Source organism: Manis pentadactyla, chromosome 10 (genome assembly GCF_030020395.1).
Source record: "Manis pentadactyla isolate mManPen7 chromosome 10, mManPen7.hap1, whole genome shotgun sequence".
Lineage (NCBI taxonomy): Eukaryota > Metazoa > Chordata > Mammalia > Pholidota > Manidae > Manis > Manis pentadactyla.
This window is the reverse complement of record NC_080028.1, coordinates 77385519-77412928: the sequence shown is the minus strand read 5'-3', so window position 1 is coordinate 77412928 and position 27410 is coordinate 77385519. Positions and strand designations below refer to the sequence as shown.

The following is a 27410-nucleotide window of genomic DNA, read 5'->3' as shown; positions in this document are numbered from 1 at the left end:
GGAAACACAAAAGACCCCGAATAGCCAAAGCAATCCTGAGAAAGAAGAATAAAGTAGGGGGGATCTCACTCCCCAACTTCAAGCTCTACTATAAAGCCATAGTAATCAAGACAATTTGGTACTGGCACAAGAGCAGAGCCACAGACCAATGGAACAGACTAGAGAATCCAGACATTAACCCAGACATATATGGTCAATTAATATTTGATAAAGGAGCCATGGACATACAATGGCGAAATGACAGTCTCTTCAACAGGTGGTGCTGGCAAAACTGGACAGCTACATGTAGGAGAATGAAACTGGACCATTGTCTAATCCCATATACAAAAGAAAGCTCAAAATGGATCAAAGACCTGAATGTAAGCCATGAAACCATTAAACTCTTGGAAGAAAACATAGGCAAAAACCTCTTAGACATAAACATGAGTGACCTCTTCTTGAACATATCTCCCCGGGCAAGGAAAACAACAGCAAAAATGAGTAAGTGGGACTATATTAAGCTGAAAAGCTTCTGTACAGCAAAAGACACCATCAATAGAACAAGAAGGATCCCTACAGTATGGGAGAATATATTTGAAAATGACACATCCGATAAAGGCTTGACGTCCAGAATATATAAGGAGCTCACACGCCTCAACAAACAAAAAACAAATAACCCAATTAAAAAATGGGCAGAGGAACTGAACAGACAGTTCTCCAAAAAAGAAGTACAGATGGCCAACAGACACATGAAAAGATGCTCCACATCGCTAATTATCAGAGAAATGCAAATTAAAACTACAATGAGGTATCACCTCACACCAGTAAGGATGGCTGCCATCCAAAAGACAAACAACAACAAATGTTGGCGAGGCTGTGGAGAAAGGGGAACCCTCCTACACTGCTGGTGGGAATGTAAGTTAGTTCAAGCATTGTGGAAAGCAGTATGGAGGTACATCAAAATGCTCAAAACAGACTTACCATTTGACCCAGGAATTGCACTCCTAGGAATTTACCCTAAGAACGCAGCAATCAAGTTTGAGAAAGACAGATGCACCCCTACGTTTACTGCAGCAGTATTTACAATAGCCAAGAATTGGAAGCAACCTAAATGTCCATCGATAGATGAATGGATAAGGAAGATGTGGTACATATACACAATGGAATACTACTCAGCCATAAGAAAAGGGCAAATCCAATCATTTGCAGCAACATGGATGGAGCTGGAGGGTATTATGCTCAGTGAAACAAGCCAAGCGGAGAAAGAGAAATACCAAATGATTTCACTTATCTGTGGAATATAAGAACAAAGGAAAAACTGAAGGAACAAAACAGCAGCAGAATCACAGAACTCAAGAATGGACTAACAGGTACCAAAGGGAAAGGGACTGGGGAGGATGGGTGGGTAGGGAGGGATAAGGGGGGGAGAAGTAGGGGGGTATTAAGATTAACATGCAAGGGGGGTAGGAGAAAAGGGAGGGCTGTACAACACAGAGAAGGCAAGTAGTGATTCTACAACATTTTGCTATGCTGATGGACGGGGACTATAAAGGGGTTTATAGGGGAGACCTGGTATAGGGGAGAGCCTAGTAAGCATAATATTCCTCATATAAGTGTAGATTAGTGATACCAAAAACAAAGGAAAAAAAAAAAAAAGGGCAGTTCCTGTGTGGTAACCTCCAACGAGTTCTACGCAAGGGTATAAAGGGCATATAAAAGTGTAGGCAAAGGGTCTGTTTGTGTTTATACAGAGGATCAAAGCCTAATTGGGCTACCCCAAAAATGAACTAAGATACGATATGAAAAAGAACTTCCAACATCAGCACTCTCGGGAAGACTCATGCCAGAAGATGATCATCAAAAAACCCCAACAAAGATCCACGCACTGCTACAGCTGTAGATGCACTCATCCCACCCGTTCCTGGACTTGCCATGGGAATGAGGAAGGAGATATCTAAACTGGCCTGTGCATACAGTAAAACAACAAATTTGACTGGATCTATACTGTTGGAACTCAACCAAGAATTTGGAGAAGTGCAAATTGTAGCGCTCCAAAGTCTTACAACTACAGACTATTTACTGTTAAAAGAATATATGGCATGTGAACAGTCCCCAGGAATGGGTTGTTTTAATTTGTCTGATTTCTCTCAGACTGTTCAAGTTCAGTTGGACAATATCCACCATATCATAGATAAGTTTTCACAAATGCCTAAGGTGCCTAACTGGTTTTCTTGGTTTCACTGGAGATGGCTGGTAATTACAGGTATGCTTTGGTTATGTAACTATACTCCTATTATGTTAATGTGTGTGCGCAATTTAAGTAGTTGCTTAAAACCTATTCATGCTGAAGTTACTCTACAAGAAGATATGTCAAAGAAATAATCAATCTTCCCATGTTTTCTTCCGCCTGCTACTTCTATAGCTTTTCTTCTTCCTTCCTAATTACAACCCTTTAATAGAATTCGTGCCTCATATCAAATTTACCGAGTATCATAATTCTTCCAAGTGGTAAAGATTCCTCAAGACAAATGCTGGGCATAGAAGCCACAGGGCATAAATATGCAAAGAAGTAAAAAGCTAACTTTTTCAAACAAAAAGGCTTCTCTCTCACTTACCAACTTCACATTTCCCTGTATGGCCCCGGAAGATGACTGGTTAGCCAGAGACGGGTAAGATTCCTCAAGGGAGGAACAACCTAAGACAGGCACAGTCGCAGGGGGGCCATCAGGTGAGAAATAGGGGATCAACAGAGGTGAGGCTTAGAACCTCACCCCCCCTGTTCTGAGAGAAATCTTCTGCATATGTGGATGTTTTATTGCCCTGGTCTAGCTTAGATTAACACATAGTCTACAGGCACACACCTGATCATCTACATTTGCTCTTTTACAACTCTAAACTATATTTTCTACCTTTATCTTGTATCTACCTACCACTTCAGCATTTTATTAAAAATAATAATAATAAAGAGAGAAATGTGGTATCCACGTATCAATCAAGTATAAAAATCAAATGAGTATTCATATTTGAACTGACTGTTTATAGTTCATAATGCATGAGCAAAACCGAAGGTTTCTGCGATGACTGCCCTTGTACTTTTCACCATGTAACTTATTCACTATGTAAGAATTTATTCTCCATGTAAGAACTTGTTCGTTATGCTTCAGAAGATTGGGGACTGATGAAAATTAGGCTTGGGGTTGATTAATGATTGTGCATTGAGCATTGACTCCCCTATACAGAATTTTATTGTTAACAACCATTTGATCAATAAATATGAGAGATGCCCTCACAAAAAAAAAAGTGCACACTTCCAATTGTAAAATAAATATGTAACTGGGATGTAATGTATAGCATAAGGAATATAGTCAAAATATTGTAACAACTTGGTATAGTGATAGCTGGTAGCTAGAATTATCATGTATATAAATGTTGAATCACTGTGTTGTACACCTTAAACTAATGTAATACTGTGTGTCAACTACCCTTCAATAAAAAATAATTATCTACAAAAAAATAATAATAATAATTGAGGGAGGGAAGGATAATGGCCTGCAAAAATCTGAAGGACTATCACATGAAAGGAGGACAATTGGCTTGGCTTGGCTCCAGATGGGATCCATAGGTGAAGTAAGTGAAAGAGAAAGTATGTTTGCATCTAGTGCAGGAATGAACTGCTCTGTGGTTGACATTCATCAGCCAGGAGACAGTGAGCTGTCTGTGCTGTCACAAAGGTTGGATGACTATTTCACAGGAAAGATGTTTAGGGAATTTCTGTTTCAGTTTGAATCTTGGAAAAAGTGGTTGGTTCCTCCTAAACTTTTTTTAACACATTTATTGAGGTATAATTGACATAAATAAACTGTGCCTCTTTGAAGTGTACCATTTGATCAATTTTGACGTGTATCCTTATCAGAATTATTGTCCTATAAATTTTCCTCTTTGAAACCAGAGAGGAACATTTTGAGTTACTTGCCACAATAACTATTTTCTCTAAATTTCACACCCACAAAACCATCGCCACGGTCAAGATAATGAACCTCACCATCACTGCCAGAAGTTTCCCCATGCCCCTTGGTGAAGCCTTAAAATCACCCTCTCATCCTGTCCCTGTTGCCAGGCATCCATTGGTCCCCATTCTGTCACTATAGATTTCTGTGCATTTCCTAGAATATATGTAAGTAGAATCATACTTTTAATTTTTTAAATACTGAGCTTTCCCTTTCTGACTTTGTGAGACATGTTTCACTGAATTAACAGTAAAATTAACAACATTATCCTTTTCCATTGCGTTAGAACAATTTTGTGACCGTGGATGAAGCCTTAAAACAATGTTGGTGCCTTTCAGTAGCACATCTGTGTTTTCCCCTTTTATTTCCCTGTTAGGCCTGGGCCTCTGAAGAGAGGCCTCAGTTTCCAGAGCTCAGATGGCGAGCTGCGTAAGAGAACCTGCACCTCTGCTGTGAGCTGCTCAAAGGGCATGTGACATCCGTATGTCCAGCCGCAATGCCATTACCAGTTCCTACACTTCTACTGGAGGCATCTCTCACGTACATGCACCTGGTGGTGTGGCAGAATTGGGTTCTTTGCATTTATTAGTTGATTATGCAGTGTTTACTAGCCACCTTCTGTCAGATGCTGAGATCACCTCTAAGCTAACAGCAGTTACCAACCCTTGAATGATCGCTATGGACCAGTGGAACAAACTAGAAAGCCCAGAATGCCTATGTGGAAACTTGATACAAGACAGAGCCATTATTACAGATAAATAGACAGAGGATGAATAATTCAAAAAATGGTACTAATTTGATTAAAAAGGTAGATTTGAGTCTGAATTGCATTCGGTTGTAAATTCATCCTCTAGGCACTGGGAATTTAATGAAAGTTAAAAAAATAAGTGGTTATAATTATTTTTAGAAAGGATGTAGTGTAGACTGGAGAACAGATCAAGTTTTGCTACCAGAATGACTTGGGTTCAAATCTTGGCTTTGGCACTTAGTAGCTATAGACTCTTGGGCAGGTAAATGACTTAAGCTCTCTTTTTCTCATCTCTAAAGGCTTGTTATAAAGATTGAAGGTAATGTTTGAAAAGCACCCATTACAGTGCTTGTCAGTAAGCAGGCACCCAATATATAGGAGCTGGAAAAAAGTAATACATGCGTGAAGGAGGTTTTTGAGAGGAGAAAGAATTTGACATAAGTTTTCATCCATACAGAAGGCTCTTAGAGTAATATAAATGACACATTAATGATAAATGACAAATATAGGAGATGAAGGCCAGGGCCAAGCAGTTATGACAATGCAGAGCATAATAGTACGAAGCTTTACCTGAATCTATTCTGCACTAGGCCCTCTGCTGAGCACTGTACACACATTTCCTCAATCAGTGATCACAACAGACCTGACATACATAGTCATTGCCCCTTCTTACAATTTTATGTCAAATGTCATACATACACAAAAGGAAGGAAAAATATCATAGTGAACGTCCATGTGGCTCCAGCAGTTAACAGTCTTCTGTCAGTCCTGATCCATCAACACCCCCACCCCAAATTGGTTTTCCTCTTGTGTTTTAAAGTACAAAGACGTTGTTTCACCTGTAGGTACTTCAGTGTATTTTTAAAACTTTTTGAACATTAATACCCACAATGCCTCTATTCCTCTGAATAATAATGACTTAATGTTAGTTATTATCGCTCCAATTTGCCCTTCTTACCCTCCCTGTCTTATTACAGTTACTTTGAATCAGGGACCAAAAATCAACTCATTGTGTTTGGTTCACATGTCTCTTAGACTATTTTTTTTTTTGAGCATTAAAGGTATTTAATTAATATATGTAACAAAAAATCTGAAGGTAAGGTCATACACTTATGGAAATAATGATTTTGACCTACTTCATAAGATAGTTGTGAGGCAGTACATGTAAAGTGTTCATGGGTCTACACTGTCCATAGTAAGCATTCAAGAAGTGCCACCAAAATAAGTACTGAAATTTACATTTCAGGGGACTTAATTCACACTCAGAGCTTCAGACTTAGCATTATACAAGGTTGTATCTGATGGCCTAACAAGCAGACAGGGTAAAAATAATCAACTTTTCAAGAGGCCTGGGCGGAGCCATGATGCTCCAAGCTCTGCGCCGGGGGCGGGGCAGGACGCCGGGGGTGGGCGGGGCGAGGGTCGCGCCCTCCGCCGCTCGTCGTATCCCGGGGGGTGGAGGCCTGAGTTCCCATGGCCCGCCACGCAGCCGCGCGGGAAGAAACCCCCGCGTCACGGGCAGCTGCGGGGTCGACCTCGAAAGGCGCTTGTGCACCGGGGCCTCTGCCTCCCCGGGTGTGCTGCTCAGGCCGGCCGGCCGGCCTGGCGAGCTCCCCGCGGTGGCAGAACCCCTCCGCGGTCCTGGGGCGCACCAGACACAGCCCCGGGGTGCGCGGCCCCCGCCAGGATGCCGGCTGTCCCGGGTGCCAGGCCCCGGCTCCCAGCGACTTGGCCCGTCCGAGGATCCGAACTCGGCAGGTCGCTGGCCTCACAGCGCCGCCTCCCAGAGCGTTCCGGGCCCGCCCAGCCGGCGCCCCCTGGCGGCCTCCAGCTGTCAGGCTTACCCCGCGGGCTGTTCCCGCAGCTACTGCCGCCACCGCCGGAGGCGCGGAGCACACGGGCTGTGGCGGCGGCCGCGAGCGCCCTCCCCGCAGCGGGGACGTCAGGCCTCTCTTAGACTCAATCAATGGTACTACTACTATGCTTTTCCTTACTTTTGAAAAGTCTGAGTTATTATGTTCTATAGAATTTACTACATTCTGGATTTTGTTTTCGTCATGGTGCCATTTTGACAAGTACTCTATCCCTATTTTCCCTGTAAATGGGCAGTTGGCTCCTGAGGCTTGATGAGTTTCACGTTCAGTGATTTGGCAGAGGTGCTGCTGTGCACTTCTGATCGCATCACATCGGGAGCAGGTGCTGTGTGGTTGCCTCCCACTGGGCTCAGTTGTCAGTCTGATCCTTCACTTTATTGTTCCTATGAGCTTTTCACCTGCTGATTTTAGCGGCCATTTTTCGCCTTTGTCTATGTCCATTGTGGCAAAATGGTGATGTTCTATTTCTGTCCTTCCCTCTGCATTTGTTAACTGAAGGTCTGTGTAATTCTAGATAGAAGAACAAACCCTATCTATTGGAGTGGCAGGATAATAAGCAGGCACTGATGCTGTAGTTAACTCCAAAGGTGACCAGTATGATTCTTGCTGTGTTATCTTTATGAACTGATGATATTTTATAAACATTTCATGATCCTCAGTATAGTGTAGCTGCTCTTTCTGATGCAACTTTTCCAACTTTGGCCAATGACAACCCTTTCAAATACTGGCAATTGACTCACTTTTCAGAAGCCCCACTTCACAAAGAAATGTTTTTTTAGTCACTTGAAAGGGAGACTTTTTATACAGTGATGTATTAGAGCCACAGAATTATGTTGAAGGTCAGATCCTATGTTATTCCCAAGGTCAGTCACGTGACTTGTGTTTGGCTTTTAGCTCTGGAAGAGGCGTCCCAGTGCCTCACCCTTCTCCAGCCCAGCCTCGTCCTGCTCACAGACACCAGAGAGTCCAGAAAAGAAAATGAGGTAATCGGTGACTTGCTGTGTGGATTAATGAGAGGGTGGGAAAGGAGGGAAATTTCTTGGCTCTTAGGCTTTCTGAGACTCCAATTTGGAGAATCAAAACAGTTCACATCTAAAGGGCAGAGATGGTGCCGCCCTGAATCACTCTCGTCTGTTGTAGTCGTCACACAGTGTGACCACACCGGCCTCTGCTTCCCCTCATGCTGCAACGTGAGGGGCTGGGGAGTAAGGGGAATGGCTTACACGGGACAGAGTGAACAGAGTGACTGATGGGGGTGGGCAGCAGGCTTCACATTGTAGACCCCAGCTGACCCCCTAGGTGCCCGACTAGAATGCTGCTTTCTTAGAGATAGAGGTGTGACTAGGACTCTCAGAAACTTGGCAGGTTGTATGTAAGGTTCTGAAGATTGTTTTCTGCTTGTTTTAAGACAAAGGTGTCTCTATGGCTTCTGTGAACTGCCTCCCTTCATTTCTTTAGGAATTTTCTTTGCTTCTTTTTGTTGTCTTGACACACTGAGATCTTAGTCATGGTTGTTCTAGACGTTGGTCAGTTGGTAGTTAGGAGGGTGTAAGAAGTTATCCAGTGCTTTTCTAAACTTAATTGTGCCTCTTCCTCCTGCAGAGAAGAGGACGGTCCTCAGGTATCTGGCTCTTCCGCTCCGCCAGTAAACAAGGAGTCCCAGGGAGAACAGGGTAAGTTGATGAACGCATGGCATGTGTTGGCGGTAGTGTATCGAGGGCGCATGGACCACAACCCACTGGAAACACGTACTGAGCCTTGATTTGTGTGGGGCTTGGTAGTTACAGAGAGAGATGTTCCTGTCCTTCGGGGTTTATGGTCTGGTAAGGGAGAAAGGTTGCCCAGACTTGTATAGCATAACCCAGGCCACCTGGGGGGTTTGGGGTAAGGTAAGCCTAGGTGGGGGAATCTGAGCAGACTAGGCAATTTCTGTCCAGTAAGCAACCATGTGCATGCATTTGGAGCAATGACCACTTCACATCATCTTGACTGTTAGAAATAATCTTGCCAACACCATCCAAGCACCCAAACCATAGAAGAAAGAATCTCAGAGACACCTAGTGAAAGTTCAGTATTAAAAACTAGGCTGGATAGACAAACCTCTCCATTTCTGGAAGAGAGCAGGAAGAAAGTAAGTCTGATACTTTATTTGCAGATACAACCATATGTAGGGAGCAGAACTCCTGGGATTCTCTACCTACACCCAGCAGCTCCCAGACACGCAGACGCAAGGTTCCCCTGGTGCCCTCCAGACAACAGATCCTGCTGATGTTGGTATGGTCTGTCCACCCACCCCTGCCCACGCCAGTCTGGCTCCCCTGCGTCTCAGGAACAGAAGGGTTGGTACAGGTTTCTTTCACTTCCTTCTGACTGGCTTGGCTTCTCCTTTTTCTCTTGGTAGCCTCCAGCTCCCTGGATTGGCCGCTGGATCACGGTCAAAGAGTATTACCAGGAGAAGCAAGCTCAGTCACAGTGGCTGAAGAGGATCTTCGAGGATAAGACTGGTAAGAAATATGGGTTAATTTCACACTCCAGAGACGGTTCCCAGAGTCATATTTGTTGACTCCTGAATCCCTGGCCCAGCAAGGCTTCTAGAGCACCAAATACCATCACGTTTGAGATACCATAGTTGACATTTTCTGTTCTTCTTCCTAGAATCTGCTGCAGTGGCAGTGTTGGGGGGGAGCCATTGTGTATTTTACTCTGTTCTTGTCCCCGCTGTGACAAAGAATTGAAGGGTAGAGACACAGTAGTGAAGCAGAGTAAAAGTTTTTTTTTAAGTTACTTAACCAGAAAGAAGTGCAGGTGACCTCAGAGAGGGAGGAGTGCCCTGAAAGGTTGGAGAGAAAGAGTTTAAGATTAAAAGGTCACACACTTAGAAAGTGTGGGTGACTTCAGAGAGAGGAGTGCCCTGAAAGGTTGGGAAGAGTTGAAGTTATGCACTTAGGAAGTGCAGGTGACCTCAGAGAGAGGAGTGCAACACCCTGAAAGGTTGAAAAGAGGGAGTTTAAAGTTAAAAGGTTACGCACTTAGAAAGTGCGGGTGACCTCACATAGGAGCACAGTGAAAGGTTGGGTGCTCCCTCTTTTAAGGATTTTTCAGGAATGTGACAGAGGGCAAGGGTGTGGGCTTGTTAAGTGGTCTCAAGTATCCTTGATGAGACATTAAGTTACTCATCAGTCCTCTAGGTAATTCTGCAAAATTAGCTTATCAAGACTGTCTGCCTTTCCTCCAAGGTGGGCAGAGTTATTTGTTTGCTAAAGAGTATGTTAAGAATCTTTCTTCTGAAACTTCCTAGTTTATTTTTTAAATACAATTTTGACTTTAAGGTGGGATCTCCCTGTCTTTACTTTGCTGTTTATAGGTGGGCCTTTTAGCAGGCTGGAGTAAATCATACAATGATCTAATGGACACAATGAAGACATGGGCTGTGCTCAGATACTTTTATCTGGGGAATATTCAAACCTTCAAGGCCAAGTTTCTCTTGACCTTTTGAGCTTTAACTGATTAACTCACTAACTCTGAATCTTTTCTGGATTTCTAGATTTAACTGGTTAACTGAGTCCTTTCTATGGGGCTTTGCTGACCCTGTACTCTTTCCACCCCACTCATATGTATTTCCCTGCCTAACAGCCATGCCCATGGCCCGTTTGCCCCTGCAGACACATGGCCTTCTGGGCCCTTTTGGCTCTTCACAGCCAGGACCCCTCCCCAGACTCCAGATACACAGCCCCTTTCTTGGGGCTGACCCCTGCCTCTCCGGCAATACCAGCCAGTGACGCCACAGTCACCTCCAGCCTCTCAGGCTGAGACATCTGCCAAACCCCAGGCCCCGCCTGCCCCAGGCCCCACCCTGAAGCCCAGTGTTCTCTTTGGAATGCTGAGCAGACCACCTGCTAACCCTTCTGCCTCGGCAGCTCCTGCTGTGTCTTCAGCACATATTTGTGGCTCCACCTAAAAGTGGGAAGGAGGTTCCTGTGCCATCCAGCCATTCCCAAGTCACAATGGAGGCATCTTCCAGCTCTGCCCACACCCCGACTACCAGCAGCCTGCCCCTCACTTTCAGTCCTGTTTTTAGCAGCACAGGGCTACCTACATCTTTGCCCTCGTCAACTCCTTCCTCCTTCAGTCAGACAATTACTTCAGGCACTAGCATGAATACCCCTCTGTTCCCTGGCCTGGCCAGTGTCACTGTCCCCTCAGCAGCGGCTTGGGGGACCACCACCGGCACAGCCGCAGACTCCGCCCAGAAGCCTGTCTTTGGCTTTGGTGTGAGCAGTGTGACCAGCACTGTGAGCAGCATGACCAGCCCCACTGCTTCCACTGCCCAGCCTGTCCTCTTTGGGTACCCCCTTGCCTCTGCTGCCAGCTCTGCCCAGCCATGGGCTCCATACTCCAGTTTGGCAGGCTCTGGCCACGCCTGCTCCAACAACAGCCATCACCTTCAGCCAGTCCCTGCCCAGCACCATCCAGACAGCTGCTGGCAGCCGCACCGCCAGTTTCGGTGGCTTCAGTGGCACCCTCACGACCTCCGCCTCCGTCACCCCGAGCCAGCCTGCACTTACAATTAGCAGCACTACCACCCCAGCCTTCAACATTCCCTTTAGTTCTGGCACCAGGCCCCCTGTCCCATCCTATCCCACAGCACACGTTCGGAGTCACTGACAGACAGCAGATTGGACTGCCAGCCAGCACTGGCCCCCAGCTTCGACAGCTCCTTTCCATTTGGAAGCTCAGCAGCCCTGGCCCCACCCCAGCCAACATTTGGCAGCACTGTGTGGTCAGGTTTTCGTGGGTTGAAACCCACAGCCTCTCTTTTTGGCACCATCTCCAGCACCCAGCCAGCCTTTGGCAGCACCACAGCTGTTTCCTCCAATTTTTTTATTTTGTGGTATCATTAATCTACAATTACTTGAGGAACATTATGTTTACTAGACTCCCTCCTTCACCAAGTCCCCCCCATTTACCCCATTAGTCACTGTTCATCAGCGTAGTAAGATGCTGCAAAATAACTACTTGTCTACTATGTGTTGCACAGCACTCCCCATGCCCACCCCCACATTACACATGTTAATTATAAGGCCCCCTTTCTTCTTCCACCCCCTTCCTCCTCCCTTTCCACCCATCCTCCCCAGTCCCTTTCTATTTGATAACTGTTGTCCTTTCTTGGGTTCTGTGATTCTGCTGCTGTTTTGTTCCTACTGTTTTTCCTTTATTCTTATACTCCAGAGATGAGTGAAATCATTTGGTACTTGTCGTTCTGCACCTGGCTTATTTCACTGACCATAATACCCTGTAGCTCTATCTGTGTTGTTGCAAATAGTAGGATTTATTTTCTTCTTATGGCTGATTAATATTCCATTGTGTATATGTATCACATCTTCTCTATCTATTCATCTACTGATGGACACTTAGGTTCCTTCCATTTCCTGGCTATTGTAAATAGTGCTGCAATAAACATAGGGGTGCATCTGTCTTTTTAAAATTGGGCTGCTGCATTCTTAGGGTAAATTCCTAGAGGTGGTATTCCTGGGTCAAATGGTATTTCTACTTTGAATTTTTTGAGGAACCTCCATACTGATTTCCACAGTGATTGAACTAAATTACATTCCCACGATCAGGGGAGGAGGGTTCTCCATTCTCCGAACCCTCGCCAGCATTTGTTGTTGTTTGTCTTTTCGATAGTGGCAATCTTTACTGGTGTGAGGCTTTAATTTGCATTTCTCTGATGACTAGCGATGTGGAGCATCTTTTCATGTTCTGTTGGCCACCTGAATTTCTTCTTTGGAGAACTGCCTGTTCAGCTCCTCTGCCCATTTTTTAATTGGATTATTAGCTTTTTGTTTGTTGAGGTGTGTGAGCTCTTTATACATTGTTGATGTCAACCCGTTATTAGATCTGTCATTTATTAATATATTCTCCCATACTGTAGGATGCCTTTTTGTTCTATTGATGGTGTCCTTCCCTGTACAGAAGCTTTTCAGCTTGTTATAGTCCTATTTGTTCATTTTTGCTTTTGTTTCCCTTGCCGGGGGAGGGAAGTCACTCATGTTTATGTCCAAGCGATTTTTGCTTATTCTTTTTCTTAGAGTTTTATGGTTTCATGGCTTACATTCAGGTCTTTGATCCATTTTGAATATACTTTTGTGTATAGGGTTAGACAATGATCCTCATTTCCTCCTCTTTTGCAGCCACCAACTCGGACGTTGAAGCTATGACGCAGACCACCAGTAGCAGTGGCAGCACAACCTCATGACAATTCCCATCCGGGGTGTCAGCAGGCCCCGCTGGCTGCGGGGACATTAGGATGAGCGTGTCAGCCCCCAACAGCAGCTCCACCACTGGGGCATTCGACTTTGTGGCACCACACAGTGGGAGAACTGTTGGCACAGCCCATTTCTGGGGATTCTTGAATCAGAACTCCCTTGGTGCAGCTGGCCAGAGCACACTGTTTGGCTTCTACGTGGCAAGCACACCTCAGAACACATCTGTGCTTGCAGGTGAGATTTGGAATGAGCCCGGTCTGCAGTGCCAGGCGCTGTCTTAAGTGCTGACACAGTCTAGGCTTTTGGAGCTGTACGCTGTGGTGAAGATTTAGATGTTATCACAGAAGTTATCCATAAACAGCGTCATGTAGCAGTGTAACTCATGACCAGAGCAGCTATTAAGGTAGTCAGCGACAGCCTTTCTGACACAATAGCTAACTGAGGCCATGGCAGCAGTTCCAGAGTTGGGAGCAGGGACAGCGGCTGTGCGTGAGTGTGTTGCAGGCACAGGAGTAAAGGCCTGAAGGCAGAGATGAGCTCATGTTTTCATGAGCAGAGAAGAGCCAGGTGTGGCTAGTGGCTTAAAAAGGAAAGTGGGATAAAATGACATTAAGGGACAGGCAGAAAGGAAGATCATTCATAGCCTTTAAAAATGTATTTTTTTTTTGTAACAGTCTACAAATTACAAGCAGAACATTATGTTTACTAGGCTTCCCCCTTCACCAAATGCCCCCCCATACCCCATTAGAGTCACTGTCCATCAGTGTAGTAAGGTACTGTAGAATCACTACTTGTCCTGTGTTGCTCAGCCCTTCCCGTGCGCCCCCCCCCACATGGTTCATGCTAATCATAAGGCCCCCTTTCTTTTTCCCTGCCGTTATCCCTCCCGTCCCACCCATCTCCTCAGTCCCTTTCCCTTTGTAACTGTTAGTCCATTCTTGGGTTCTGTGATTCTGCTGCTCTTTTGTTCCTTCAGTTTTTCCTTTGCTCTTATACTCCAGAGATAAGTGAAATCATTTGGTACTTGTCTTTCTCCGCCTCGCTTATTTCACTGAGCGTAATACCCCCTAGTTCCATCCATGTTGTTGCAAATGGTAGGATTTATTTTCTTCTCATGGCTGAATTATATTCCATTGTGCATACATTCATCTAGTGATGGACACGTAGGTTGTCTCCATTTCTTGGCTGTTGTAAATACTGCTGCGATAAACATAGGGGTACATCTGTCTTTTTCAAAATGGGCTGCTGTATTCTTAGGGTAAATTTCTAGGAGCGGTATTCCTGGGTCAAATGGTATTTCTACTTTGAGCTTTTTGAGGAACCTCCATATTGCTTTACACAATGGTTGAACGAATTTACATTCCCACCAACAGTGTAGGAGGGATCCCCTTTCTCCACAACTTTGCCAGCATTTGTTGTGGTTCGTCTTTTGGATGGTGGCGATCCTTACTGGTGTGAGGTGATACCTCATTGTGGTTTTAATTTGCATTGCTCTGATGCCAAGTGATGTGGCGTATCTTTTCATGTGTCTATTTGCCACCTGAATTTCTTCTTTGGAGAACTGCCTGTTCAGCTCCCCTGTCCATTTTTTTATTGGAATATTTGCTTTTTGTTTGTTGAGGTGTGTCAGCTCTTTATATATTTTGGATGTCAACCCTTTATCGGATCTGTCATTTATGGATATATTCTCCCATACTGTAGGATGCCCTTTTGTTCTGTTGGTGCCCTTCACTGTACAGAAGCTTTTAAGCTTGATATAGCCCTTTTGTTCATTCTTGTCTTTCTTTCCCTGGAGAGATATGTTCACGAAGAAGTCGCTCATGTTTATGTCCAAGATATTTTCGCCTGTCCTTCTATAAGAGTTTTATGGTTTCATGGCTTCCATTCAGGGGTTCGATCAATTTCGAATTTACTTTTGTGTATGGGATTGGACAATGATCCATGTTTCCTCCTTTTTTGCAGCCATCACCTCCAGCTTTGGAGCAGTGACCCAGACCACCAGCTGTGGGACCAGTACAGGGTTTGGCAGCACCATCTCAGCGCCCTTCACATTCAGGGTGTCAGCAGGCCCCACTGGCAGTGGGGGCTTTGGGACAAGCATGGCTGCCCCCCACAGCAGCTCCACCACTGGGGCATTTGGCTCTGCGTCAGGACGGAGTGGGAGAACTGGTCTCAAGAACCCTTTCTGGGGAGACTTGAATCCAAACTCCCTGGGTGCAGCTGGCCAGAGCACACCCTCTGGTTTCCATGTGGCCAGCACGCATCAGAACACGCCCGGGTTTTCAGGTGAGATTTGGAATGGGCTCGGTCTGCAGTGCCAGGCGCTGTTTTAAGTGCTGACCCAGTCTCTGCTTTTGTAGTTGTATGCTGTGGTGAAGATTTAGAAGTTATGACAGAAGTTATTCATAAACAGCATCAGGTACCAGTGTAACTCATGACAGGAGGAGCTATTTAGGTAGACAGTGGCCGCCTTTCTGAGACAACAGCAAACCGAGGCCAAGTCCGCAGTTCCAGAGTTGGGAGCAGGGACAGCAGCTGGGGGTGAGGACATTGCAGGCACAAGATCAAAGGCCCGAAGGCAGAGACGAGCTTATGTTTTCATGAGCAGAGAAGAGGCCGGTGTGGCTAGAGGTTTAAAATGGAAAGTGGGATAAAATGAGATTAAGAGACAGGCAGAAAGGAAGATCATTCATGGCCATTAAAATTTTTTTTCTTTTTTTGGTACCTATCTACAATTACCTGAAAAACAGTAAGTTTACTTGGTTCCCCCCTTCCCCAAGTACCCTGCACAAACCCCATTAGAGTCCCTGTCCATCAGCCTAGTAAGATGCTGTACAATCACTACTTCTCTGTGTAGCCTAGCCCTCCCTGTTCACCCCATTACATATGCTAATCATAATGCCCCCTTTCTTTTTCTCTGCCCTTATCCCTCCCTTCGCACCCATCCTCCTCAGTCCCTTTCCCTTTGTAACTGTTAGTCCATTCTTGGGTTCTGTGCTTCTGCTGCTGTTTTGTTCCTTCAGTTTTTCCTTTGTTCTTATACTCCACATATGAGTGAAATCATTTCGTACTTGTCTTTCTCCGCCTGGCTTATTTCACTCATCGTATTACCCTCCAGCTACATCCATGTTGTTGCAAATCGTAGGACTTGTTTTCTTTGTATGGCTGAATTATATTCCATTGTGCATATGTATCACATCTTTTCTATCCATTCATGTACTGATGGACACTTAGGTTCCTTCCATTTCTTGGCTATTGTAAATAGTGCTGTGAGAAACATAGGGGTGCATATGTCTTTTTCAGGTTTTTGCCTGTTTTTTTCTAAGTTTTATGGTTTCATGACTTACTTTCAGGTCTTTGATCCATTTTGTATGTACTTTTGTGTATGGGGTTAGACTATGATCCATGTTTCCACCTTTTTTGCAGCCACCACCTCAGGCTTTGGAGCTATGACCCTGACCACCAGCAGTGGGACCAGTATTTCAGTGTCTGGCAGCACTACCTCATCGCCCTTCACGTCTGCGGTGTCAGCGGGCCCTCCTCACAGTGCGGGCTTTGGGATGAGTGTGGCTGCCCCCCACAGCAGCTCCACCACTGGGGCGTTCGGCTTTGGGGAGGACAGAGTGGGAGCACTGGTGGCACGACCCCTTTCTGGGTGGCTTGAGTAACAACTCCCTGGGTGCAGCTGGCCAGAGCACACTCTTTCCCTTCCACATGGCCAGCATGCCTCAGAACACGTCTGTGTTTGCACATCAGATCTGCAATGGGCTCGGTGCCGGAGTCCAGCTCCAGCTGAGGTGTGGGTCATGAAGGAAAGGACAGCGTCAGCGAGTGAGATAAATGAGGAGACAAAACACCCAATTAAAGTTGTAACATCTCCTGACATCAAGAGGCAGGGTCTTTATTTTTGTATCTTTTTACAGTTTACATAATGTTGAACATTTTTTAAAATTATGAATAATACAATCCTTTTTCTGTCAGTTTACATAATTTCAGCTTATTACCCTTAAGTAAATATGACTATTTCTTCTAATAGTAGCCATTTAACATTTAATTTTTAACTTTCCCCTAGTCTATTGTGATTAGTAATTCATGTAAGCTACGTGCTAGGTGCTAAACAGAAAATGGCGTAAGACAGTGTGCGGGTTAAGCATGTGGGCTATGATTTTTACTTTAAGTGTGTAAGATTATATAGATGTTTAGATATGTGTCTAAGGTATGTGTCTAAGGCTATATAAAGTTTAAGCAGGTTATATAAAATGCAAGCTATATGCCTTTTGGTTATTAAGTGTAACTATATTATTAATTAAATCCTATCCTACACGTGGGTTCAGGCTTACATCTAAAATCTAGGGCCGGTATTCCTATCACCCATTCCTTACCATTCCTATGAATACAATAAAAACACCTTATTCTTTTATAATATTCATTCCACAATTTCAGATGTTTACACCTTTCCTCCTGTGTCTACAGGCACCAGGGCCTTGCAGTCCTCTTTATCCTTTATATAATAACACTAAATCTGCTCTTATTACCTTACTATTAATATAATAATATTTTATAAATTTATCAACTGTTATATATGGGATATTTGTCAATATAAATTTTATTTTGATCATAAATTCTTCCTATGAGGGGGTTACCAGAGGTGTCTTCTAATATTATAAGCCACATAAGGGGGGCCCTGGGCAGTGGGGACTATTAATCTTTATTACATTGCTGTTTCATATATGTTTCTTGGGAGAATGGGTTTTTCCATGGCCTAGGTTCCAATAATTCCTTCTCTGCCAATATTCTAAAGAAATCCCAGTTAGTCATGTTTGAATTGTTACAAAGGGGAGGACGAACTGCATCTAGGTTTAAGAGAGGCCTGGGTTGTTCTGCCTCACTTATTTGTGGCAGTACGCCTGGAACGGTTGGTCCCATAACACTGCTTTTATGTCCGGAATTGCTTCGTTGATCAATATTTTGGGTTATGTTATTTACGAAAGATGAATAATCTTAAGTACATAAGATTTCCCATATATGACCCCAGTCACCAACATCATAACTGCAAAAATAAGTGCGGGAACTAGTAGGGGCCAGCTATGAGGTTTCCTGTTTTCAGAATTCCTCCTCGTGCCTGGACCTTGTGAAACACTGCACCAGCTCGGTCTACAGTGCTAGGTGCTGTTTTAAGTGCCATGGTCTCCGCTCTAGGAGCTGTATGCTGTGGTGAAGAGACAAATGTTATCACAGATGTTATCTGTAAACAGTTTCAGGTAGCAGTATAACTCATGACCGGAGGAGCTATTTAGGTACTCAGCAGCAGCCTTTCTGAGACAATAGAAAACAGAGACCATGGGCATAGTTCCAGAGTTGGGAGCAGGGACAGCGGCTGGGGGTGAGGACGTTGCAGGCACAGGAGCAAAGGCCCAAAGGCAGACACAAGCCTAATGTTTTCATGAGCAGAGAAGAGCCAGCTGTGGCCAGAGGTTTAAAAAGTGGGATAAAATGACATTAAAGACAGCAGAAAGGAAGATCTTTCATGGCCTTTTAAAATGCTTTTCTTAAAGTACTAATGGAAGTCACTATAGAATTTCAGGCAGAAGGAAGTGATTTTATTTGCCATGTGGAAGATGCATGATAAGTAGTTTGGGCCCTGGTAGCTTCCGTTTTCCTCACTGAATATAAGAGCTCCTTGGCGTGGGTTAGGGGGAGATGTATACCAAGGAGGGCCTCTCTCAGTAGTCATTTTGGAGAGGAGGAGAAAACGACATGTGAGAGCTGTGCCTGGCAGTTCTGAAGTCTGGGAAATTGTGGTTAGGAATTTGAAGCAAGGCCGGTCAGCACAGCTGTGTCTGCCCAGCAACATTCGGTCTTGAGGTGTGGACCTAAAATCAGTGGATAGAGAGTAAACCCAACCTGGTTAAATGGCACAGGGAGCAGGAGGGGCAGGGGGCTGACTACAGGCCCTGATGAGGCAGAGGATCTGGAGCGGGTGCGGTTGGCACGGGAGCAGGGACAGCACTGTGCTCGCAGCTGAGATCTGGGGGCAAGAGCAGTTCCTGGTTACAATAAGGTGTGACCCCCAGAGGTTGGGTGTGGGGGAAGATTACGTGCAAGGTCAGCACCTCGGGGGGCACCCTCCCCACCTCAGGCCTAGACAAATACAGTTACATATGAGAGGATCTTCCCAGAGAGCTGCTGTGGATGGTAGCCCAGCACTGGGCAGGAGTCTCCAAGCGGGCAAGCATGTGCAGGAGACTGAGCCTGTGGGAGGATGGGGGCTGACTGTGGGGTGGGGCTGCGGTGAAGTAGAGGAGAGGTGGCAGGCAAATGGGGAGGAGACATAACATTAGTCCTGAGAGAAGAGAGGTCCACTCAGTGTCCCCCTCAGCTGCGTTGTGGTGCCCAAGGGAGTGCAAAAGTTCTCCTCAGGTGGCCAAAGGACAGCTCGGGCTCTGCTGCAGTGGTGGGGGGGGGGGGGTAGGCAGGCTCACGTGGAGCACAGAGTTTAGGACCCAGTCACCCCGTGTGCTTCCTTACCAAGGGGTGAGCTGGATAGCAGTGTGGGCTAAGGGATCCTGTGGGGATGCATTTGCAAGCAGACCTCCCCCCAGTTCATTACCACCTGCTTTGACACCTTTTGCTTGTGGCCTAGTTTTCAGTTCTTTGCAGTCTCTCCATTCTAGGCACATCCACACCCACCTTTGGTCAGAACACCCCTGGGGTAGGTGCATCGGGCAGCAGCCTCTCCTCTGTGGTGTCCTCAGCACCTGCCCAGGGCTTTGCTGGACCTGGAACCTTTGGTTAAGCCGCAAGTCTCTCTAGTCAGGGTGACCTGCATATTCCTTGAAGATGGGGTGGGGTTGTTGGGGAAACACTGTCTATTTTCCTTGGTCCTTGTCTCCACCGCAAAAAAGAATCAAAAGGCAGAGACACAGCAGTGAAGCAGAGGAAAAGTTTTATTTAAAGTGCTTACAGAAAAAGTGCAGGCAACTTCAGAGAGAGACAGCACCCTGAAAGGTTGAAAAGAAAGTTTAAAGTGAAAAGGTTACGCACTTAGAAAGTACAGGCGACATCAGGGAGAGGAGCGCCCTGAGAGCTTGGGGGTTCCCCCTTTTAAGGATTCTTCAGGAATGTGACTAAGGGCTGGTGTTGCAGACCTGTTGGGTGGTCTTTGAATAATACTTAGAACTAACTTAACACAAGCAACTTCCTGCTGTGATTTCTCCCTGGGAGCTGAGCCTTCTTGGTCTGGGAGCATATCAAACAAGACTGCCTGGGGGGGGGCGCCCCCAGGGTGGGCTGAGATATTGTCTGTTTGCTAAAGAGTAAGTTAAGAATCTTACTTCTTAACTTCCTGGGTATTGAAACACAATCTTATTTTTAAGATGAAATCCTTCCTGCCTGTGACTATGTTGTTTATGCTGGGCTTACTTGCCATTATTAATTGCCTAGACTGCAAACTACTTGATTAGGGCCAAAGGAGAAAAAAAAAAACAGCATATAGGTTAAGTAAAAAAAATAAGCTGGGCCTGCATGATTAACACAATAAAGCCATGAGCTATGCTGACACATCCTCCTTTCTCTGGGGAATATTCAAACATTCCAGGCCAAGTTGCTCCAGGCTTTTTGAGCTTTAACTGATCCACTCTGGGTCATTTTTAGTGGGCTTTTTCCTGGCCTTATTCTCTTTCCATCCCACTCATATCTATTTTCCTGCCTAACAGAGTGTGGTCCCTTCCTCTCTAGGAAAAAAAACAGGCTAATAAGCACAAGAAAGATGTGACCTTGCTGGCAGTCAGGTGCTGCTGAGGAGCCATTTCTGGCAGAACTTCTCCCAAGCCACTGGAAAGCCAGGTGGCCTCCTGCCTTCCAAGGAACCCAGCCTGGGAAGCCCTGTTGAAGCATCCAGGGTTCTGTTTCCCTGGCCCTCCAAAGGGTACGGCACCCAGAGAAGCAGTCTCTGGTAGTAGCCTCCCTGATGAGGTCCTTTTCCATTGGTGCAGGATCAGGGACCCAAGAATTCCAACAGAAAACACAAGCAATAAGCACATCGGCAAGAGGTAGCCTACGTCCCTTGCTCCCACCCTGGACCCCTTACCTGGATAGGGAGTACAAAATAAAAATCATCAACATTCTAATGGAGGTATGGAAAGACATTCAAGAACTCAGGAATGAATTGAGGTCAGAGATCCAATCATTGAAGAGCACAATGGAGGGTACTAAAAGCAGGTTGGATATGGTGGAGGAGACAATGAATGAAATAGAAACTAGAGAAGAGGAATACAAAGAAGCTGAGGCACAGAGAGAAAAAAGGATCTCGAAGAATGAAAGAATATTGAGAGAACTGTGTGACCAATCCAAGCAGAACAATATTTGCATCATAGGAGCACCAGAAGAAGAGAGAGACAAAGGGATAGAAAGTGTCTTTGAGGAGGTAGTTGCTGAAAACTTCCCCAATCTGGGGAAGGAGATAGTCTCTCAGGCCATGGAGATCCACAGATCTCCCAACACAAAGGACCCAAGGAAGACAACACCAAGACACATAGTAATTAAAATGGGAAAGATCAAGGATAAGGACAGACTGTTAAAAGCAGCCAGGGGCAGAAATAAGAACATATACAAAGGACCCGATCATCGGGCTAACACCAGACTTCTCAGCAGAAACCTTACAGGCCAGAAGGGAGTGGCATGATGTATTTAATGCCATGAAGGAGAAGGGCCTGGAACCAAGATTACTTTATCCGGGAAGATTATCATTTAAATTTGAAGGAGGGATTAAACAATTTCCAGATAAGCAAAAGCTGAGAGTTTACCTCCCACAAACCATCTCTGCAGTCTATTTTGGAGGGACTGCTACAGATGAAAGTGTTCCTAGGGTTGGATAGCTGTCACCAGAGGTAGTAAAACCACGGTAGGGAGGGTGGAGCAGCTGATAGCAAGGCAAATGCAAAATTAAAATGACTATCCCCAATGTCAATCAAGGGATAGACAAAAAGTACAGAATTTGATACCAAATATATAAAGAATGAAGGAGGAAGAAAAAGGAGGAGAAATAGAAAAGAACTTTTAGATTGTGTTTGTAACAGCATACTAACTGAGTTAAGTTAGACTCTTAGATAGTAAGGAAACTAACCTGGAACCTTTGGTAACCACAAATCTAAAGCCAGGGTATTATGCTCAGTGAAATAAGCCAAGTGGAGAAAGACAAATACCAAATGATTTCACTCATCTGTGGATTATAAGAACAAAGGAAAAACTGAAGGAACAAAACAGCAGCAGAATCACAGAACCCAAGAATGGACTAACAGTTACCAAAGGGAAAGGGACTGGGGAGGATTGGTGGGAAGGGAGAGATAAGAGGGGGGAAAAAACAAAGGGGCATTATGATTAGCATGTATAATGTGAGGGGTGGGAGAAAGGGGAGGGCTGTGCAACACAGAGAAGACAAGTAGTGATTCTACAACATCTTACTATGCTGATGGACAGTGACTGTAATGGGGTTTGTGGGGGGGACTTGGGGTAGGGGAGAGCCTAGTAAACATAATGTTCTTCATGTAATTGTAGATTAATGATAACAAAACAAACAAAAAAATACATGGATCTAATTTAGGAGGGATTAAAAATGAAAGGCCTTATCCTACAGTAGGGGAGAATATATTTGTAAATGACCCATCTGATAAAGTGTTAACATCCAAAATATATGAACTCATATGCCTCAATACACAAAAAACAATAACCCAATTAAAAACTGGGGGAAGGACATGAATAGACACTTCTCCAAAGTAGAAATACAAAGGACCAACAGGCGCATGCAAAGATCCACATCACTAATCATAAGGGAAATGCATATTAAAACCACACTGAGTATCACCTCAGACCAGCCAGGATGGCCACTATCCGAAGACAAGAAATAACAAATGCTGGTGAGGATGTGGAGAAAGGAGAACCCTCCTACACTTTGGTGGGAATGTAAATTGGCACAATTGCTGTGGAAAACAGTATGGAGGTTCCTCAAAAAACTGAAAATAGAAATACCATTTGACCCAGTAATTTACCCCCCCAAAAAAAACAAAATCTCCGATTTGGAAAGACATATGCACCCCTATGTTTATTACTGCACTATTTGCAATAACCAAGGTAGGGAAGCAACCTAAGTGTCCATCAATAAAATAAAAGATAGATAAATTTAAATAGAATAAAGGATAGATAAATTTACCTATAGGATGAAGAAGATGTAGTACATATACATAATGGAATATTATTCAGCCATAGAAAGAAAAGAAATACTGCCATTTCCAACAACATGGATGGATCTAGAAGGTATTATGCACAGGGAAACAAGCCAGACAAAGACAAATACTGTATGATTTCACTTATTTGTGGAATATAAAAACAAAGCAAAACAGAAGGAATAAAACAGCAGTAGACTCAGACACTGAGAAGTCACTAGCGGTTACCAAGCTGGTGGGGAAAGAGGCTGAGGGGGATAAAAGGACACAATAATTCACAATCACAATATAATTTGGTCAGAATAGTACAGCATGGAGAACATAGTCAATGATTCTGTAACATTTTTTTACATTGATGACAGTAATCACACTACGGGGGTAAGGATTTAGTCATATGCAAAACGGTGGAACCACTGTGTTGTATATTTAAAACTAAAAGACTGTATATCAATGATACTTCAATTTAAAAAAAAAAAGAAAAGCCTTTTAATTAAAAGGATTTTCAATACTGGAATAAATTACTAAAGGTCAACCATGGTATTTTCATATCTTCTAATCTTAGCATGTTAGCCAACCACCTATCTTTGATTATAAATTTAAGGAGTTGATGGATTAGAAAAAAACTTTCCCCCATGCACCTAATTCAAGAACTGCTTTTCATTACTCCCAAGAAAATTATACTGAAAGCAGACTGACATTTCCTATAATCTAGGATTCTGTATTAGTTTTTATAAAAAAATCTAAAACACAGCTTTCATATATCCATTTATGTTCCTGGTGGTGATGACAGAAGATTTTAGAGAAGACCTAAATTCGATCAGAAAATACTAACAACAATCACACTGCAAAAATTACTTAGCATCAGCTTTCCCTACAAGTAATGTCATTTTATTATTAATTTTTCTTAAGTTGGGGTAATCTGTTTTATCCCCTTTGTGTGAATGTTTGCAATGCCCAAAACATTCCATTAAATTAACTATTATTTAACAGAAAATACTTACATTATTTGCCCTCCAATGGTTGACTTGCCAGCATCTAAAAGTAATCATCAACAATGTGTAAACCAGGTGTAAAAGACAAAAACCCCAAATACCAACAATTAAAAACACCAACAAATGAAGGCATCATTTACTGATATAATTACATCTTGCAACAGCAACTGAAATGATAGGAATTTGGGGCACACGCCCTGGCTAGTTACCTTCATCTTTGTAAAATGAAGCTGCTAAGATCCCCTGCAGCTCAACAATGACTGAGAACTACTTTACTGATAAAGGAATGAATTTTTGGACAGATTCCTCCCTGACCGTTAGCTTAGAGCACAGCAACAACAGAATATAAATTACCGCAGTGGAGCCTCAGTGGACAGCAAGAGCAGACCAGGACTGAGAGCTCCATTTAGGTGGTCAGCCTGCCTTTCACTCTTAGCAGATACAGGTGTGCCTTTACAAATTTCAAAAGGGTTCTCGCTACTGAAAAAGAAGAAGAGGAGAAGCCAGAGACAAAGAGAAGAAAAAAGATACATAATCCTGTATTTTCCTTTCACAATTTTGGGAGTAAGTCAGACAGAGAACACCTGAATAAATAAAATAGGGTTTTGTTTTGTGCTAAACCAGCAACCTGACTAGCATCCAGAACTCACTCCAATTAATTTCTTACATTATGCAAAATCAAACTACTTAGTAAAGTCAATCCTATAAAGTTAACAGAATAACTGAAGTTCACACACAAAAATAGGCACATTTTCTACAATGTTAATAAATGTCATAATATGCTGAGCCATCATCAGTGGTCTAGAGAACAATTATGCATCATACAAATATACTGTAGCTTATTTTCTTCCAGCTTCTATTCCATTATACAACTGTTAATCGGCCCAACCTTCAAGAACAAAGTGCTGGCAATTATTGCCAGCTAAAAAATCAAGTTAAAAGTCAAGACATTTAGATCAATTCCAGTTTCACTAAACATCTCCAAGTAGCCAAGTAAGATGTTCTGTTTGTTGTACACAGTAACTTTGGTCATTTCTTATTGCTGTGAACCCAACTTACCTACATGCCCCATGAATACTACATTTACATGTTCCTTCTTAGGAGCACCTGGCGTTGCAACCACACATTTGGGTTTTGCTATCTCCTCTTCCTCCTCCATCATCTCCTGGGCACTTTCCTCTGGGGGCCTTCCACCTCCCAAGGAGCCACCCACTGGCTCTGCTTCACTGATGTCTTCTTTGTGCTCCAATGATTCTTCTGGGGACATTTCTGTCTCCCCATTTTCTACTGAAATAAGGTATTTTAACTCAGTATTCTGGTACAATATTTAGAGTCTATACTTTAAAACACAGATGCTTTCAAACAACAAATAGAAATTTGCATATTTAGTTCCAGTTTCCAATGTCTAGTGACACATAGGAAAGTATCTTTCACAACAGAAATGGATAATAGCTTTCAAGCTGGCCTCACTGCTGACACCAGAGCTCTGACTCAGAGACTACGAGGGATTGCTATTTTTATAAAGCTTCATTTCATAAGGACAAACAAAATGTGAACAGGAGATGTATCATTCATAACAGCCCAGTAACTCCAGCATCAAAATGCCCTGACAGTGGAAAAAAGGGAAAGTTTAAAACCAGAACACAGGATTTAGGGGCTCTTTTCTTTCCCTCTACAAGTAATATATTTGTTATCAACTTTTTGGAAATATAAAACCCTTAAAAGTAAGAAAGTTACAAAAAGGAAGGAATTTCTCACAAAGTAAATGGAACAAGTATAACTATTTAAACTGACTAGCATTCTTCCTCCCAATTCCTCTATATTGACAACTACTAAATTTATCACAGCATAGTTAATCCAAAAACAAAGATTCAATGTCAGTGATAAATGTAGGCATTACAATAATCATAACACTTACATGTGCACCTCAAATCTTGAGAGTGAAAGAGTTTCATAATACTGTATTAATATGGTCAGAAATTTTCTTACCAACAGGTTCTGAAAGTTCCATGCTAACAACTGAATCTGAACCTAGACAAGAAATTGAGATATAATATATATTTACAAAACAATATTTAGCTTTATACACTACAGACAACTTAAATGTTTTCTCAATTAGATATTCAAAGAGTCATATTATAGATGCTTACCTTCACACAACTGTTCCTCTTGAGAAGGTTCCACAGGTGCTATTTAATAGAAATAAGTTCTATTATTAAAAATTGAAACTATACATCTATTTTATTTATGTTCTAAAATACACTAAAAACATAAGTTCAATAACCCAACAAAATCTCAATAATCCAGACCTAACTAATGGCAACTAACTCAGGTTTTCAAACTATAACTCTGTTTAACCTACTTCTAAAAATCTACCCATCACAGCCAATTTTGAATCCTTTTAGTAACTGAAATGTACTCATAAAAGTATGCTTATTCTCATATTTTGCTTCAGAAACTTTTCTGTCATATATTTAAAGAGTATTCGGCAGCATACACAGATCAGATTAATGATTTTGTTCAACAAAGACACATCACTTCTCTAGTTTCTCTTGGTAGCTGTAGTCAAAGAAGGTTATGATTAGCCCTTTTAAAATTCTATAATCGTACGTGTTTTACCATTAAGATCCTGGAATAAATTCTGTTTGATACCAATAAAGTAAAAAGGACATTCGTATAAAGTCCCTGAAATGTGTATGGGCCCTTGCAACATCTCAGAAAACATGATTAAAATGGCACTGGCTTTGTCTCTCTACTAGAATTCTAAGATCAAGCAACAATCCAGTTTCCACAATTGTCACACTGAAAATCTACTTATGATATCACTGAAAGAGATGTATGAGAAATATATACTGATACTTAAATGTTTAAGTTTCTTTTTATATCTGAAAGCCTAATGATACTCTGGTATGAAAGTGCCCTTGCTTTAAAGAATCTACAAGATGCAAAAAAGGCACTGAACAATTTGAAGTCACATGAATCCTGCACACCAATAAACAGTGAATTCATAATCTGCCAAAGTTATATTTAAAAATCACTCCCCTGGAGTGTTAAGACCTGTAAGTCAAGAAAAGTTTTCGGCCCAATCTTCTATAACATGCAGTAGTGAAGAAAGGAGTTTCTTGCCCCTGAAAGGTAAAGGGCAACCAAGATCTCTTGAGAAGTGACATGCTTAGTGTCACTGCTACAGATGATCCTACACAGTGGTATCTGGATTACCTTAGAATGGAAAGGCACCTCAGCCAGCGATACCAGCATGGCTCCCACCGTGGCGCAGTGCAGCTGGAGAGGAGAGGCTAAGCACAGAGGTAACAGGGGCAACAC

At 43.4% G+C, this 27410-nt stretch overlaps 1 protein-coding gene and 1 long non-coding RNA gene across 11 annotated transcripts in view; one reads left to right on the top strand and one right to left on the bottom strand.

Annotated features, from left to right (window-relative positions):
- LOC118928100 (eukaryotic peptide chain release factor GTP-binding subunit ERF3A-like) overlaps positions 1-27410 on the bottom strand; it is a 210030-nt gene that overhangs the window by 23145 nt on the left and 159475 nt on the right. For 7 of the 10 annotated variants that reach the window (XM_057487025.1, XM_057487019.1, XM_057487018.1 and 4 more), the window contains 4 exons: positions 26237-26275; positions 26076-26117; positions 25146-25373; positions 24096-24129 (listed from right to left, as the gene is read on the bottom strand). In XM_057487025.1, coding sequence (XP_057343008.1) covers positions 24096-24129; positions 25146-25373; positions 26076-26117; positions 26237-26275 — 343 coding nt within the window. Of the gene's footprint in view, positions 1-8980; positions 9110-24095; positions 24130-24188; positions 24567-25145; positions 25374-26075; positions 26118-26236; positions 26276-27410 lie in introns of those variants that run through there. The other 3 variants (XM_057487027.1, XM_057487023.1, XM_057487026.1) reach the window with 3 other exon arrangements.
- LOC130679140 (uncharacterized) lies at positions 4464-14958 on the top strand. Its single transcript, XR_008992137.1, has 4 exons — positions 4464-4526; positions 7503-7591; positions 8211-9112; positions 14837-14958. It is a non-coding gene; the product is annotated as an uncharacterized LOC130679140 (long non-coding RNA).